Source organism: Lissotriton helveticus, chromosome 9, assembly GCF_964261635.1.
Source record: "Lissotriton helveticus chromosome 9, aLisHel1.1, whole genome shotgun sequence".
NCBI classification, from domain to species: Eukaryota; Metazoa; Chordata; class Amphibia; order Caudata; family Salamandridae; genus Lissotriton; species Lissotriton helveticus.
The window spans coordinates 1,064,649,269-1,064,667,704 of record NC_136070.1 but is presented as its reverse complement, the minus strand read 5'-3'; the positions used below and the strand labels follow the sequence as shown (position 1 = coordinate 1,064,667,704).

Sequence of the window (18,436 nt, the reverse complement as noted above, 5' to 3'; positions counted from 1 at the left end):
CACAATACTTCTGCTTATACGCCATACTGATATTCCATATGAAAGCACTTTTATCTAGAAATGTACTGTGGATTCTATTATTAACAGATCAGTGTTTAATAGGAGCAGAATGCCCTAAAATTACAACGTGCGAGAGACCCTTTGTGATCCTTTCTGGTTTACCCTATGTGCATTTTGTAAGCAATATTCAGTGAGAAGGTAGTTTTTAGGTCGTCGAACCAAGCGCAGCGCGCATGCCCTGCTCCATGGGAGGCTTAATGTAATCTTTTCGGTTTGGCTCAGACTCCCCCCCCCCCCCCACGCATTTGGTTGGCTGTTGCCTGTGTCATTGTGTTTTTGTAGCCTGCCAATGGCTAAACGCAGGCGCAAGTCCCACCTTTTAGACAAATGTTCACTCCCACAGCATTTGCTATGCGGGAGCGAGCAGGGCGCCAGGTGCATTTGATGTTGCTTTCTCTTTCGCGGCAGCGCTGGTTTCATTAGTCTTTAACAGTAACATTCTCAATGTACTGGAATTACACGCCCCAGCAATCACTGTCTCACAACTTGGGGAAGCACCCTCCCCTCGCGACTGCCCCCACAACTCAAGAGGAGCATCGTCCTCTCACATCTTTACCGCAAACCTTTTCTTGAACTCCCTGCATCAATTAACAGAGTCCTCTCGTAATAGCGCTTTCGAATATCCCAGTCGCAAAACTCGCCTCCCATTTCTACATCAGAAGGAGGGCGGACAGCAATCTGGTCACCCAACATTAAGACTACAAAGACCTTTAAGAATCGCGTTCCCATACAAAGATGGCCATTATCTTTTGATAAGAGCATTTATCCAGACAACATGGTACGTATGATGTTGTTGTTTGTCTTTTGATTTCCGTGGCACTGTCATTAATTGTTGCTCTACAATTGTAGCTTTGCTGGTAAACCTGAAGTAAATGTAACAATCAGCACGTTTAACATTGACAAGGCAGTATCCTTAATGTGTGATGGGCGATGAAAAAATAAGAAGGGTCTCCGTTTCCATTTTGATTTGAAGCATAACTTCTTCCTGCAGGCAGACCAATCAGATGGCCAGCCTGTCTCCACCAATGAGAGCAAGGATTGCAGCTGACACAGCGTGCCCCCACCTTCTCCTGCCCCTGGGCGATGTGTGTCCGGGAGTTGATCTCTGTAATGGGGACGGTTCATTTGCCAGAGACTGGCAGGCAGCAGGAGAAGGAAGTAGGGACAAGGAGCTCATCGGAAAAGCAGCACAGCCTGGACTTCTCGACGGCAGGGTGCACTGCAGGACACAGCTCCATTCAAAGCAGGACACAGCATCCCTTCCATCAGGGCAGAGTTCCTTGTAGTGCATTTTCAGGACATTGACATCTTGGTGCAAGACTTTCTCAATTCAGGGCACACATTCGTCATCAGCAAGAAACCTCCAGGAGATACCACGCCCCTTCAGGGAACATTTATTTACTCTCGTTACTGCACCTTTGCACCCCAGTGTCGTGTGTAGTGACGCTTCCATCATCGCCACTCTTTATGTTAGTTCTCCTTTCATGGTATATAGCGTCTCCTCACCTTTTAAGCACCTTTGTGGCTGCAGCCAGCAGCACCCATCGCATTGGAAACAAGCATTTGCAATGCAATAGGTCTCGCATTACTGATAATAATGCAACGCCAATAGCAGAAACTTTCAGTAGTGCAAGACCTATTGCATTGCAAATGCTTGTTTCTCCCAGTTCAAAGAGAGGTTTCTGATTGACAGATAGGGAAAGAAAGGAAGCTTGGAGGGACGATCTGAAGGAGGAGGAGCATACATGCACACACAGAAGAAAGAGGGGGTGGGAGCCTGGGTAACGAAGCAGGGAAGGAGCGGGCGCTGAGAGGGAATGGGAAAAAGTTTAATGAGATTCAGGAGGGGAAGGGAGGGGTTTGCGCGCCCTGACGCTTGCATACCTAAAATCAGTATGTCCAGCCCTTTGCTTTGCATTTTATCAGAATATAGAAGTGCAAGTCTGCAAAGATAACGCAGTGAGTTATGTGCAAGTGCTCATTATTTGTATGAAATCTGCAAGTTACAAGTTGGAATCTAAGTAACTTTGCACTGCTATTTATCCGTATGAAGGCGATAGAATCAGGGCTGTTTATGTAATGGTAATCACCAGTTCATTTTACTATATCTATCTATATCTATAGCACAGCGATGCTGCGGGCCTTTGCAAGAAGGCACAGTATAAAGACTAAATTACTTTTATAAACATTACTTATTGAGTGAAGACTGTTTTCTAGAGCCTGATGAGAATGCAGGGGCGGGCAGGTTAATTCTTAAACCTCGGGCAGTTCTGTAGGCCCAGAAGCAGAGCCTGCCCTCACAGCAGCCACATTGCACAATTTATGTAACAAGCTCCCCATATAAGACACTATGAAGTGAGTGGACACTGGGACACCTGATCAAGTAACTCCTTTGTGTAGGAGGTTGTACGCACCCAGCAAAAAAACAAACACTCTGGTAAAAGGGATATCATCACCAACAAGCATTTGCACGGCCAATAGATTTTGCCTTTGTGACGAAACGGCTTTGCCAAGTTTTTTATCCCTGATGATATCCATCATGATTAAAGTTTTTTTTTAAAAAAAGCCTAATTTTGTCGGTGAGCACACCACATACGTACACAAAGGAGAGTAGGACTGTAGGTGAAACAAACACACAGGAAGGAAGACGGGGAAAATGGAGGCAACGCGGGGAGGGTGGAAGGTGGGCGTAAGCAACACAGAGGGGAGTAGGACTGTGGGTGAAACAAACACATACAAAGGAAGACGGGGAAAATTAAAGACGGGGCGTCAGCCATTGTAAAAGCTAAACGTGGTAATAGCCAAAAATAGGCACTCAAACCTCTTCAAGGATGAGAACAGAACCCATTCCCTTCTAATAAGCTGGCAACAAAAGCTGAAATACCTCATTTCATTAAGCAGCGATCTCGACTGCTAATGCAGAGTACTTCCTGGTGCCGTGTCTGCACAAGGCTGCTATAAAAACAAGCATTTGCAATGCAATAGGTCTCGCATTAGGAAAGTTTGAGCTATTGGTATTGTAAATGACAATATTTTTATTTATGTTTTGTTTTTGAAAATAGCGAAATTAATAGCTTTGTTATTCACAATGGCAATAGTTATAACTTTCGCCAATGTGACACCTATAGCCTTTGTAATGCAATATGTGTTGTATTTACGTGACTTACATGTATTGATATTACAAATAACAATGGCTTTTAATTTTTTCAATAATTAATACTTAAATAAAAGTTATTGTAATTTATAATGGCAATAGCGTAAAGTTTTGTAAATAACTTTTGTGAAGATTATGTTCAGTGTATTTTATTGTGATGAAAATCCAAGAACAGAAGTGAAATATTAACATCTTTTTGTTACATTTGTAATAAAGCTTGAAACATTGAGAGAAAATATTTGAACCAGGTGTTGTTGAATGGTTGCACAGATTGAAGCTGTGGTGGCACTGAGCGATGTTGTGATGGCGAACGAGTGATGCTGTGGCGTTCAGTGATGCAGTGGTAGCGCATAGTGATGTTGTGTTGCCCCTGAGTGATGCTGTGGTGGTGCGGAGTGATGCTGTATGCTATGCTATGTTTTGTTTTGCTATCCTATGTTTTGTTCTGTTATGCTATGCTATGCTTTACTATCCTATGATTTGATTTGTTATGCTATGCCGTGTTTTGTTATGCTATGCCGTGTTTTGTTATGCTATGCCGTGTTTTGTTATGCTATGCTGTGTTTTGTTATGCTATGCTATGTTTTGTTATGCTATGTTTTTCTATGCTATGCTGTTTTGTTATGCTATGTTTTGTTGTGTTTTATTATGCTATGCTTTATTTTGCTATGCTATGCTATGTTTTGTTATGCTATGCTATGCTTTGTTATGCTATGCTAAGCTTTGGTATGCTATGCTAAGCTTTGTTTTGTTATGCTATGTTGTGTTTTGTTATGCTATGCTACGTTTTGTTATGCTATGCTACGTTTTCTTATGCTATGCTACGTTTTCTTATGCTATGCTACGTTTTCTTATGCTATGCTACGTTTTGTTATGTTATGCTATGTTATGCTATGTGTTGTTGTGTTATGCTATGTTTTGTTATGCTATGTTTTGCTATGCTATGTTTTGCTATGCTATCTTTTGCTATGCTTTATGATATGTTATGGTTTGTTTTGCTATGCTTTGTTATGCTATGTTTTGCTATGCTTTGTTATGTTATGCTATGTTTTGTTATGCTATGCTATGTTTTGTTATGCTATGTTTTGTTATGCTATGCTATGTTTTGTTATGCTATGCTATGTTTTGTTATGTTATGTTATGCTATGTTCTGCTATGTTTTGTTATACTATGCTAGGTTTTGTTATACTATGCTTTGTTATGATGTTTTTATTATGCTATGCTTTATTGTGTTTTGTTATGCTATGTTTTGCTTTGCTATCCTATGCTTTGTTTTGTTATGCTATGCTGGTGAAGGTGTGTGAGTGTGTGAGTGTGTGTGGGTGTGAGTGTGTGTGAGTGTGAGTGTGTGTGTGTGTGAGTGTGTGTGAGTGTGAGTGTGTGTGTATGTGTGAGGGTGAGTGAGGGTGAGTGAGGGTGAGTGGGGGTGGGTGAGTGAGGGTGAGTGGGGGTGAGTGAGTGAGGGTGAGTGGGGGTGAGTGGGGGTGAGTGGGGGTGAGGGGGTGAAAGGGTGAGAGTGGGAGGGTGAGTGAGGGTGTGAGAGGGGCTGAGGGTGTGTGAGGGAGAGGGGGGTTAATGAGGGTGAGGGTGTGTGAGGGGCAAGAGGGTGTGTGAGTGGTTGAGAGGGTGGGTGAGGGTGTGGGTGAGGGGTTTGTTTTGCTATCCTATGTTTTGTTCTGTTATGCTATGCTATGCTTTACTATCCTATGATTTGATTTGTTATGCTATGCCGTGTTTTGTTATGCTATGCCGTGTTTTGTTATGCTATGCTGTGTTTTGTTATGCTATGCTATGTTTTGTTATGCTATGTTTTTCTATGCTATGCTGTTTTGTTATGCTATGTTTTGTTGTGTTTTATTATGCTATGCTTTGTTTTGCTATGCTATGCTATGTTTTGTTATGCTATGCTATGCTTTGTTATGCTATGCTAAGCTTTGTTATGCTAAGCTTTGTTTTGTTATGCTATGTTGTGTTTTGTTATGCTATGCTACGTTTTGTTATGCTATGCTACGTTTTCTTATGCTATGCTACGTTTTCTTATGCTATGCTACGTTTTGTTATGCTATGCTACGTTTTGTTATGTTATGCTATGTTATGTTATGCTATGTTTTGTTGTGTTATGCTATGTGTTGTTGTGTTATGCTATGTTTTGTTATGCTATGTTTTGTTATGCTAGGTTTTGCTATGCTATGTTTTGCTATGCTATGTTTTGCTATGCTTTATGATATGTTATGGTTTGTTATGCTATGTTTTGTTATGCTATGTTTTGCTATGCTATGTTTTGTTATGTTATGTTCTGCTATGTTTTGTTGTTTTGTTATACTATGCTAGGTTTTGTTATACTATGCTTTGTTATGATGTTTTTATTATGCTATGCTTTATTGTGTTTTGTTATGCTATGTTTTGTTTTGCTATCCTATGCTTTGTTTTGTTATGCTATGCTGGTGATGGTGTGTGAGTGTGTGTGAGTGTGTGTGTGTGAGTGTGTGTGTGTGTGTGTGTGTGTGTGTGTGTGAGTGTGTGTGAGTGTGAGTGAGTGTGTGTGAGAGGGTGAGTGAGGGTGAGTGAGGGTGAGTGAGGGTGAGTGAGGGTGAGTGAGGGTGAGTGAGGGTGAGTGGGGGTGAGTGGGGGTGAGTGGGGGTGAGTGGATAGGGGTGTGTGTGAGGGATAGGGGGGTGAGTGAGGGTGAGGGTGTGTGAGGGGGCAAGAGGGTGTGTGAGTGGTTGAGAGGGTGGGTGAGGGTGTGTGAGTGGTTGAGAGGGTGAGGGGGTGTGAGTGTGAGGGGTTGAGAGGGTGGGTGAGGGGGTGTGTGAGGGTGAGGGGGAGGAGGTGTGAGGGGGAGGGTGTGTGAGGCTGAGGGGATCTGAGGGTGAGGGGGTGAGGGATTGTGAGGGTGAGGGGGATTGTGAGGGTGAGGGTGTGTGTGAGGGTGAGGGGGTGTGTGAGGGTGAAGGGTGCAAGGGTGTGGGGGTGGGGGAGGGTGTGGGGTGGTGAGGGTGTGGGAGGGTGAGGGTGAGGGTGACGGGGGTGAGGGGTAGGGGGGGTGTGAGGGGGTGTGAGGGGGTGTGAGGGTGAGTGAGGGTGTGCGAGAGTGGGTGAGGATGTGAGAGGGTGCGAGAGGGTGCTGAAGGGACGTGAAATATTGCGTCCCATCTGTAATGTACTGGACGGATGGGAAAGAGGTCTTCTGTGCATGCGGTTCGAAGACCTGCTCCAAACATTGTGGCGTGTGTTGATAAAGCAAAAGAAACCTGGTTTGGGAACAATCAGATCAGTAAATGAGGGAGGTGTGGCTCTAATGCATGCTGCTTGCTTTATCTACTTCATAAGGATGAAAGCCAGAGCCCACTCACAATTCTGAAGCAGGACTCCCTTAAAACGCATTTGGAAACTTGGTTTTCTCACTACAGTTCCCTTACTTCTTGGTTGGTTTGACTCTGTAGATTAGTCTGTCTCGCAATAGCGCTTTGGTACCTTGGGTTTTAGTGCGCTTTATAAAACAATATCATTTCACGTCATTCCTGGGAATGATTTTGAAACCTGCAGCTTTAAAAAAGATCCCTTCAGGGGATTACTTTCTGGGGGAGCTGTCTGCATGGGCATGAAGTAGAGCAGATTTGCACATCACGTGTGAGTGGGGACGAGCTATAAGAACCCCAGCTTGGCGCATAAAGTGACTAGCCCAGAATCAAGCAGTGCTGAGTCAAGAAGAGACATGAAGGGGGCGGAGTGCAGTGCAGCAGTACTGAAAAGCTGTCACAGGAGTACACGTAATAGGCCTGCCTGCCTCTGTCACCCGATCAATAAACACCCGCGCGCAATTAACATGGTGTAAACGGTCCGAATTCAAGGTAATGTGGGGGAAGGGGGGGGGGGGGGGGTGGATGGGGGATCCAGGCCCTAACCTCTCAAATATAACAAGGGCAGGAAAAAACTATTTTTCAAATACGTGAGGTGCATTCATCAGTATAATCGGTTTCCTCTCTGTTCCTCACAGGTAATGTGTAGCTTTTAGTTGCTGGAATACAGCAGATAGTGGGTTAAATGGACTTGGGACTGCTCACCTACAGCAGCAAAGTCATGGAGCAACAGGCTTTCTAAATATGCATCAACACAGTCCAAACTGCTGCCCACAGACTCCCATAGCGCTTGTGGATACAAAACAACAGGAGGGAAGAAAATGAAAACCCGAGAGGAAGAGTGCAGTCTAAAACATAGGGTGACCTACCATTTTTCGGATGCTCCAAACGAATTCTTCTCTTCTCACGGCAACTTTATCATTCTCTTATTCTCCCATCTGTTTAAAGCAAGCCACACTTGGACATTCACCTCTCCAGAGCAAGTGCGTCAGCAGGTTGTAGCAGAAGGAGCCCTGGCCCACTTTGTGAACAATGAGCTTACTCTTAGCAAGCGTTGTGGAGAATAGCTGCTGCTTGGCTTAACCTTTACCTTGTACCTGTAGATTTTATCATCTTGATTTACATGAACAGTCTACCTGTTCCCCGGGGCGCTCCCCGCAGGTGAGGAGTTCCAAGTTAAAGGCTGAGATTATTCATGGGAGCTGGTTTGTCCAGGGTTTACCGAGAAAGGAGCAGTGACCAAACAAAATGAACAAACTCGATCAGCTGTTTGTCTCCGACTGCCCAGGAGAGAGTGGCAAATCAGATTTATTTATGACAATACGTTACGTACGAAGCATGGCATGGCCTGTCTAAGCAAAGGACATGGTGTTATTGTCTGGGCTGCCGACTTTGGACCTGGGGAGCCTTGTTTGAGCCCCGGCGTCTGCTCCATGTTCTATGAAATTGGGCACATCACGTAATCTGCCTTTGCTTAATTAATGAATGTGATCTTGTGTTACGTAACTGGTGCTCGCTTAAAGCGCTCAAATGCCCTAGGGATGAGTTTGTGGGTTGGAGTCGGGAGCCGCCTCGAAAAGCATACGCAGAAGGCTGCTGTATAAAACCTGCACTCTCATGGAGTACTTTAAGAACAAGAAAGCAGCCCGGGCTGGGCGGAAGTCAGGCAGCCCTCCTCGAGACAGAGGCGGGGCCTGACCAGAAGCAGGAAGTGGAGCGCGACCGGAGCTTCCCAGGAGGCAGGCTGCAATGGCTGGCGCAAGGCTCCGGAGCAGAGAGAGGAGAGCCCTGCGTGCAGCCGGCGTCCGCCCGGGAATCCAAGGAACGGAGTGCCAGTGTCCCTGTGCCCATTGACGCCGGAGGGAGCAGCCCCGGAGCGGGACCTGGCTGGCCACGTTGTCTCCCCGGAAGAGTCCTGCGGAGGCGAAGTCCCGGTGAGTGGGGCTCCGTGCTTGCGTTTCTGGGGACAGGAGGTACTCCGGGCATGTTGAGGGCTGCGGGGGCCATGGTATTTGGAGTCCCCAGTGTGGGACTCCCAACTATAGTGCCGGCATCGCTCCAGAGCCCACAAGGCTCCCCAGGGGCACTGGCTCGAAAGCGAAACTGACGAAGCGCGCTCCCGCGGTGAAAACTGCAAATGAAAAGCGCGTGTCAGATTGGTGTCCTCAAAACTAAATACGGGTAGCAATAGGTCTGAAGCAGACACCTCAATGCTCACGCATTGAGAGTACATCTGCTCGACCTAAAAAGCACTAAACATTCGCCGTGAACAACTCGGAATTGGTCGTCTTTTATAATCATGTCTTGTTTGGAGCACACAAGTGCAGCTGAAGGTGTCACTAAAGTATGAAAAAAAGTTCATACCTCCATCCCTGTTGTGGTCTTTTAAGTTGAGAATACACGAAAAGCATTTGAATTTCTCATTTGGTTGTCTTTACTTTGCTGGCGACTAGCGATCCTTGAAGATGTAGAAAACACTGGAAGCCAGGTGAAGATCAGAGCACGCTCATTAGCATCTGGGCAAAATTCGCTAGGTGGAGATGTATAGTTAGCCGAGTTTGTCGGTTTCAAAGCTGCCGGTGGTAAGCTTTCTATTTCACAAGAAATAGGGGACCTAGAAGCAACACGAAGGAAGACGGGGAAAATGGACGCAATGCGGGGAGGGTGGGAGGTGGGCTAAAGCAACATAGAGGAGAGTAGGACTGTAGGTGTCAACCGTGTGCAGGGCGCACGCCAAGGCGGCACCGTAAAACTGCTTTTGACCCAGGGTTGATGGACGTGCATTTTGCAATTCCAGTCAAGAGCCACCTCCCCTCGTGCCTCTCATGCCCTCCTCCCCCATTGCAAAGCTCTCAGAGTAACAGACAACTGGGGGCTTGGATGATCTTATAGGCAGCATTATAAAAGTAGGCAGCTCAGTTGGTCAATGCTCCTGCTACAATGATCTGCATTCAATTTGAAGATCCAGTGGTCAGATGCAAGCACGGTCAACCAACCCGTTCATCCTTCTGGAGTAGTTAAATAAGCACCGTTGGCTAAGGTAGAAATGGCGCTTATTCAACTTCTCTGAAGATACCAGACCCGCAACAGAGGCTTTATTTTTTTAAAGAGGAGATCTTATATTACTGGGCAGAGCCTAACATCTTTAAGGCCATATATGTTAGTGCAGCAGGAATCAGGTCCCACCTCGACTCCCCTTCATTTACAGACATTTTATTGGGGCCGTCTCTCTCTAAAGCAACCCTCTAACTCGCACCTCTCAAACATGTCTCTGAAGCCAACACATACCCCACTGAGAATGCACAGTGCCCCGCAAACAGTTCAGGAAACAAACACACAGCTATGGCGCCCCCTGTGGAACTATCCCTGCAAACACAGACAGGGAGTGCCCTGTCACCCCCGAGTGGGGAAAGAGCAAAACAAAATTGCGTGTTCTGTCTCAAATCGCACCAACATTGGTCGCAAGATCCCAGACTCCCAGCACAGCAACGTGAAGCAGTGTGATCGTGTGCGGCTCCTGGAATTGTCTGAGGCATGTGTTTAGCAGCAATTAGGGGGCTGTGATGGGGCTCAGCCCCGCATTCTGTTTCTACAAATCCTGAAAACATGCCATTACACGGGTCCGACTTCAGCTTTTAATTTACCATTCTGAAAGCCTCGGTTATGACTGGGGCGGTAAGGGGATTCGTTGCCCAGTACTTGCAAGTGGAAGCCAGTGAGATGAGGGTTCACACAGCACTGCGAGCCCCCGGTCTAGGCAGGCCCCACCCCCACCCAGCCTCACAAACTCCTTCTTTTAGAAACCCTAAGGACTCACTGCCCATAAAACAAAGGCGTGCTGGTGATTTAGTGTGACACACATGTGACTGTGCGGTAGGCGGATGGCAGCTGTGCGCAGGCTGCAGCATCCTCAAGAAATGCACCGTATGGGCACAACACACTGAGCTTTCAAGGGGTCGACATAAAAAGAAGAGGCCGGCTCGGGCAGGAGAAGCCGGCGTGAGATTACAGTAACTGTCCCTGCGCTATGCCTGCACACCAGAGAAAATATACACTGCCTGCACTGACCCGGTTGACAGGTGGAGCAATTGTGTTTTACCTAGCAAGCGTGACAAGTGCCGCTCGGCCTGGCAGAGGCCAGGGTGGTTACACACACATCCAGCGCCTATATAATACTAGATTTTCCACAATGTTTCTCAGAATAATATTTGCCTGTCATACGTTTCTGTTACAGAATTACAAAAGCCTCAGTGAATATGCAGTGTTTATCCGCCTTACAGCGGCTAGTTAATGCCTAGACTTCAACACAAACAAGACCAACCTCCGCTCCATCATTAGTGGTTCGTGCTATGGTCTCTGAGAGCCATCCTCTCATATCTTTAAAAACAATTTGCTGCATAGGGCTGTCAGATTGTTCTTACCAATATTACCCAGAAGGTCACCTGATGAGAGGTTGTAGCTTCACTGCCTCTCCGACTACCAGCTGTAGCTAAATTTGCATCTAGGAAATTAGACCACCCTGTGACATATTTACTTACCGAGAATGTGGACCGCATCTCGAACCATGCTTGTTGCTTTAATGGCGAAAGGAACAAGCGGCAGGGAAAGCGATTACTTTCACTTTCAAGATTGCTTGAAAAACAAAGAAGCCTGGAGTGGTGCACGCGTGCACGCCACAGCGAGCCATGTGGTTTCAATTATCGCGCCCGTGTCTGGGCACGATAATTGAAACCACATGGCGGCCGGTGCGCGTAATAGACACCAATAGGCCATGGGCGGAGCAATGCGCCTGCCTTTGGCCAATTGCGTGCTGTCTTTTATAAAAAGACGCACGCAAAGGCCAATAGCCTTGCCCTAAAGGAAAAGCACACGCACAAAATTCCTAGAACCGTTTTCAAACCCCCTACAAAAAGTCTATCGCTGCGCACAGCACCGCTTGGCGCGAGACCTAAAAATGCTTTTTGCAACTGAAATAACATATGCGGGACAGCCACCTTATCAGCGTTCAGTCCCCATCCCAGGGACGAAGGCGGACGGACAGAAGTCCATCCACCATCGTAATCAGGCATAGTTCTTTCATTATCTGAACACCTCTACTATACACTGTTTTATCACAGCCACACGTTCAATTATATATTAAGGAAAAGTGTTCCAACACAGCTACTACCCTTACATTTCTTAGTCAGGATGTGAAATGCAAAATTACGGACTAGAGCAATAGTTGCAGGCAGGTGGAAATGCTATCTATGCCTAAGGCATATTATATTGGTAGAAGTATAGATTGTCTTTGCAAGGTGGTCATGCAGAGACTCCTGTAGATAACATTGGAAATGGTATGGAAACTATAATTCCAGATAGGCAAAGACTTTCCATACACTACGAAACTTCAAAACATGGAAAAATAACATTACATAACTAACAATTCTACATGAGATATAATAATAAATTAACTGGGAAAAAACAATTAAAATATAGGTCAACCATCTATATGGCCTGTGGTATTAGCACAGACCATAGCACGATGAAACTATATCTACTATTGTCTACTCACCCCATTCCCTGCTTAAAAGCCTCAATAAGTTCATCTTTTTTACTTTGATCTTCCACCCAATAACTGCTTGGGATCACAAATTCAGATACCACACGGCACTCTGGGCAGGACCTGTAACAAGAACCAAAGAAACGATAGATATAGATGTACTGTGCTGGAACTTTTATATAGTTAGTATATATATTAAATCAGCCTTTCACTATAATCGTGCATTGATGATTTTTATCATCTTTAAATGTAATTATAATGAAAGAATGCAAAAGATATCCAAACATTTATTAGAACTTTAATGCATTGTCATAAAAGTAAAGGTCATGAGCTGCACCTGTAAGATGGCAGATACTCTCAGGGGCCCGTTGCCATATTCAACTTTGGCAACTGTTAGGACAAACACTTAAGTGTCAGTAAGTGGGGGCCAAGGGAACTCTCTGCTTAGCTTCCATGTGCTTTCTATGGCAGCAGCAGCAGCAGCAGCTGCGCGTGGCTACATTTCTGATGGTATGTCACACTGTCAGCGGGACTAGGGCATAGGAATCAGCCCAGTCTTGATTAGCCCATGTCATAACCACCCACATCTATGGCCATGATCCCAGAGAATGATTCCTTCGCATGCAGTCTCGTATTGTAAAGAGGAAAAACTCCATATATACTGACTGACATTTAAGACACCTTGGTTTTTAATTGAACAAAAGATTCAGACATATGGCCGATCAAGGGTGGAATGTTTCCTAGGATCACCACATATAGGGTTGCTTCTGGTGGAAGATCAATAACGGTGCCAGTGTTTGATCTAGATAGGCGATCCTGGTTTGGGAGGCAGGAGCTAGCGTTGGAAGGCATGACACCTATGCAGGCTGTCTCTCTTGGAAGATTACTCATGCCCCTATCTTGAAGGCCTTTTCATCTAGGTAACAGTGTGTCAACACTTGTGGGGTTAATGCTAGATGGGCAGTCCATTGCCCGCATCAGAGCACGAGCCGGCAGACCTAGAAGAGGTAGAACGGATGTAGCTGGCAGAGGTAAGCCTCCTTTAAGGCTTGCTCAAAGTTACCACAGCACAACTCTAATGGTTTCAGTAGCCCCTTAATTAGTCATTCTAACTTTAAATAAAGAGAGTCCACACAGTCTTGGATCTATCGCTGTTAAGAGCCTCGATTGGTTTGGTGAGAAAGGCCTCCTTCACCAGTGCAGATGGACAAGGATTCCCTTTTGAGGCAGTCCAGTCCCTTTTTTCCCTCTTACGTGATGGAGGGAGTAAATAAACTACATGATCAATCCCACTTTTGTTCAGGGGTAGGGCACCCTCACAAGGTGGTAAATCTGGCTGGTGTACTATGACCCGGGCATGAGCTATGTTGGTATTGCCATCCCTCGTTAAGGATGCAGGGAATGTTTGGATGCTGAGGCACCTGTGTTAGATGAACACGCTGTGTCTGTGAGTCCACCTGCTGTTAGGGGGAAACTTCATCCATCCTCACTTATAGGGCCAGTTCTTCCTCAACATTCATGATTTCTTTGTTAAGAAATCCCAATGCAGATGTAAAAAAGAAAAAATGCTGCCCGTCTCCACCTGGCGCTGACGGACACAGGATGGACCTACCCTTGGCCAGAGTTCTTCCTGTGCAGCAGGGTTGTGAATGTGCTAAACAGTGCTGGGTGATCATGGGGGCTTGCTCTCCCTCCCCTCAGCAACCAGAGCCGAATCCTGAGACTGGAAGTCCCTTTACAGTGTGCTCATTGTCCCATGCAGCTGGGTTGTGCATTTGCTAAATAGCACTGGCGTGATAACGGGCGCTTGCTCTCCCGCCCTTCCTTGCAGCAACCTGAGAAGAATCCTGCCACTGGAAGTCCCTTTACAGCATCCTCTGTGGTTTATTTTTTACGGGACCTGCATACCAACATGACAGCAACAGTTAGATACACAAATGAGTCCAAATGTACCACTAGTTTTAAGAAGAGGTGTTCCCCTATATATAAATGGGCTTGAACAGGCATTAGTGACAGTTAAGGTAGAATGCCCTCACTTTGGTCCTCGTCCGTTTCCGGTACCTCTATACGTGGGTTACACGGTACTGATGGCAAGGACTGCCATGGGCCTACAAAGCCTCCTGAACTCCTTTGATGCTTTTAAGAATAAGCTGGGCATGATCGTTACCCTTACTAAACTTTTTATTATGGTGCTGGGTACCAACAAGACAAGATCTAAAACATTTAGAATGAGCAAATATGCTCTTGCAAAGGTTAAGGCTTTCCGTATCTGGGTGTGTTGTTCGATTCCAAAATGAGCCCGAAACCCTTAATCACAGCAAAGAAAGAGGAGCTCATTCAAACTAACGCAACTGAACATGGCTTTGCAACTAGAATGGGGAGTAGACTACTTAAGGCACACGTCAAAATGTACCAGGCTAAGTGTATTTCTAAGGCATCCTGTGGAAGTGACATCTCGGACTACGTGGCTTTCAACTAACTCCAAACAATAGAAAATGTATTCCTTAGATGTCTGCTGTATGTTCACCAAAGTTCATCAACTTTTTGTGTCTTGAGGAGTTGGGAGTTAAATATCTTAGTGATCAGTTACTCTAATCCATCCCAACAAAGGGTGAAGAGCAATGGACCAAGGAGGGTTTGCCAGACACTTGACTACTCCTTTAAAATCCCTTGGCTCAAGTATATTAGGGATTCATTTTAGTGGATGAGAAGGGTGAACCTATTTAGTAACCTCTAGGGTATACTCAAGACGGATTATAAATGGACGGGGACCACTCTTTAGAACAGAACACACTACTAAGAGAGGAGACCGAATTGCTGAAACCTACCCTCCGAAAGTACCTTATATTAACTACGACCCAGGACATGGAGCCTGATCTAGCATTGGTGAAAAATATCAGGAAAGATTTCTGCACATTAGATTTAATGTATTACACCGGTTATTGGCCTATCCTAGAGGTTGCTATGAACCTAGGTCCCTGCAGCTACGACAATAGGTCTGCGAAGGATATGATGCATTTCATTAAGTTTTGTAAAATGTATACTGTGCCCAGGAGAACCTTTATTGTGCCAATAGTTAGAGACAGAGGCCTCTCACAAGTTCATCCAGCTCTCCTGTTCTTACAGATGGTACCAGCTGAGTTTATTCTTTTTAATGTTGCATGTTTTATTTTTAACGTCATGACACTCAGGAGTGTACAGAAAGATTCATTTGCTGCCAACTAATTTTTAATGTATCTTTTAATTATTGCCTTAGCTCTTATGATACTGTTTCTATGATTCAGATGTATGCTTTAATATTTTTAAATATAACCAACTAAAGAATATATATTTATTGATATTTTAAACACCAAATGGCTGTAATGTGGGATAATTTGAAATGTGGCAAGTGATGGCAGAAGGTGATTTGCTCATTGTCCCTCTCTCTCTGTATAGTGTATTGATTTTCTAGGCTCTGTTAGGCAGCTAATAAAATCCCAGTCAGACCCAAATAGAGGTAAATTGCAAATATATATTTAGTAATCCAATTCAGAATAAATAAGGGATGTGAATTCAGTTTTTTGATGGTCGATTTCCAGCAAACCACTCAAGAAACGTGTGTAACTGTTGACAAATGTGAAACAGAAACCCAAATATTTTAAGATTAGCCAGGCACTGAATCAACTACATACATTAATAACAAGTTAGATTTTGAAATAGTCTGGAGGTTATCGATGTATACACTATAGAGCATTAACTATTTGTATTGCTATCTTTTGGGGCATCTCCCAAGTTTTGTCACATTTACGTCTTGTAAACTATTTAGCAAACATAAGCAAATAGGTTATTCAAATCAATTAAAATAAATCATAATTCAGATTATTTGAATCCACAAAAGAAAGTTAAAAACACAGATACAATTTATATCACTTCCAATGTAGGATTTCACTCTTTCCATCAGAGGCTAAACTAGTTTACCACACCATAAAGAAGGAGGGATAGACCATGTGCCAAACGTTTAGAGCAAAGAAGAGAAAACAAACGGGCAAATTGGTAATCACTGCAATGATACACAATACATCAATTTACTTTAGAATAAATACTGGGTACAAAAAGCAAGACATTCTTATTAAAAGAAGTTTCATACAATTAAAAAAATAAATCTTATAATACAATTAAATTGGAAATGTGCAAAAGCTCAATTGTTACACTGGTACTAAAACAAGTGCAAAATTCACATACAGACAATATCTAAAACGCAAAGCCTGTTACTGCATCATTAGTCTCTCTCATTGACCTGGCCATCAAACATAACAAGTGACTTTAATAATGGCACATGCAATAAAAGTAGAAACTGCATGGCAAGTGTTATCTATCTTAAGCTTTCATAAGAGGTTAAAAGCTTCCAGGTGTAGTCAAAATCTCTTTGGGAAAAGAGCTTTCTAATATCGCCATCAAATTTACAAAAGAGAATAAAATGGATTGTGTAGCTTTCCCATCTCATGGACTCTTTTCAGGTTTGTGACTAGCTGATGCAAGCTACCCACCCGTAATCTAGTAAGATAAAATCTCTTCTATACATCAGTTACCTTAACGAGGTACTTTGGTCCGTGGCCACTGGAGATAATGAAGGACTGGGGAGTTAGGTTCTCAATATCCAGCTCTCTTCACCAGGTATGCAACAGTGTTGTTTACAGAGTAAAAAAAAACTTTGGATTTAGGCCCAGATCTCTGTACTGGGGTGAATGTATGACAGTGTTCGGCATTCTGACCATCAATTGTTCTTTTTGCATTTGTCACCCCGAGTGGGACGGATATGCCCAGACGTGGCTCCTGTGCTCTCCATGCCACTGGAGTCAAGCTATCCTGGCTGATGAGGGCTGAAAGCCCGAAACCGGTCCTAGGATGCTTGTTTCCAGTCCAGGGAGGACCTGGCCTGGCAGTTTGGGCTGGACTGTTCCCATTGGGCGCAGGGTCAAGACTCATTTGCATATGGCTGGGTTCAAACTGGAATGGCATGGTGAGCAAAAAAAAGATGGATTTAGGCCCAGATCTCTGTACTGGGATGAATGTATAACATTGTTCTGCATTCTGTCTATCAATTGTTCTTTTTGCATTTGTGTGCCGAGTAAAGATCATTAATGAAGCATTCAGGGAATCATCAATGTAGGTTGCTACCCTGCTTTAATTAGAATGCAATTATACCATTTACAAGGTTTAAGTGGGAGCGATTCAAATTAAATTATTATTAAAAAAATATTTAAATAGAAGAAACACAAATATGTGATGTTATTTATTTGTGTCTATACAGGAGTGTGAAAATCACTACAGCCCTTAGGCTTTCCCCTTTCAGGACTAATGTTTGGCAAAGCCTCATAAAGCAAATCCACCTGGCATTCAAATGCAGGTGGTTTACCATCAGCCAACAGCATATGGGTGTTTATGCAGTCTCTTAACCTGATGTTTAGTTTAGCATTTCAAGGGCCACAAATGGATTACATCAACCCTTAATGCTGATGCATCATGGCTATGTAACAGCACTCCAACCCTCTTTGGATTACTGCCACTGGAGGAAAAATATCCCTGCTCAGTCAAAAGAAACACAAAAGGAACAAGCATTAGCATAGTCAATAGGTCTCGCCTTTGGGACCTTATAAGTGTTTAGTTATCCAGCACAATATCCTTGGTGCAACAACATCAAGTGATGCATGGCTAAACACTTATAAGGTCCCAAAGGTGAGAACTATTGGCTATGCCAGTGCTTGTTTTGAGTGAGTGGCATGTGTAGGTATGCCACTGTGAGGTAGAGATGCTGCGAGTGCTTTTACAGGAGCCCCTGTGACATTGCACCTCTTCAAAATGTATCCTGGGTCTGGTGTAATACTTATAACCCCTATTCCCGTATTCTCGCATCCAATGCATCCTTAAATGTCCAATGTACAGCCGGGGTTGACAATTCTATTACCCCCGCCCTCCAGTGACACTTTACCTGTCACAGGTGGTGGTGGTGGTGGTGGTGGTGGACGTGGTGGTTGTGTAAGTGGTGGTGGTGGTGGTGGTGGACGTGACGTGGTGGTGGTGGACGTGACGTGGTGGTGGTGGTGGTGGATGTGGTGGTGGACATGGTGGTGGTGGATGTGGTGGTGGTGGATGTGGTGGTGGTGGACGTGGTGGTGGTGGACGTGGTGGTGGTGGACGCAGTGGTGGTGGACATAGTGGTGGTGGACATGGTGGTGGACGTGGTAGTGGACGTGGTGTGGTGGATGTGGTGGACGTGTTGGTGGTGGACGTGGTGGATGTGGTGGTGGACGTGGTGGTGGTGGATGTGGTGGTGGACATTGTGGT

At 44.7% G+C, this 18,436-nt stretch overlaps 1 protein-coding gene across 1 annotated transcript in view; it reads right to left on the bottom strand.

Annotated features, from left to right (window-relative positions):
* MKRN2 (makorin ring finger protein 2) overlaps window positions 1-18,436 on the bottom strand; it is a 153,603-nt gene that overhangs the window by 42,111 nt on the left and 93,056 nt on the right. Inside the window, exon 6 of the mRNA XM_078661423.1 lies at window positions 12,125-12,235. Coding sequence (XP_078517549.1) covers window positions 12,125-12,235 — 111 coding nt within the window. The remainder of the gene's footprint in view (window positions 1-12,124; window positions 12,236-18,436) is intronic.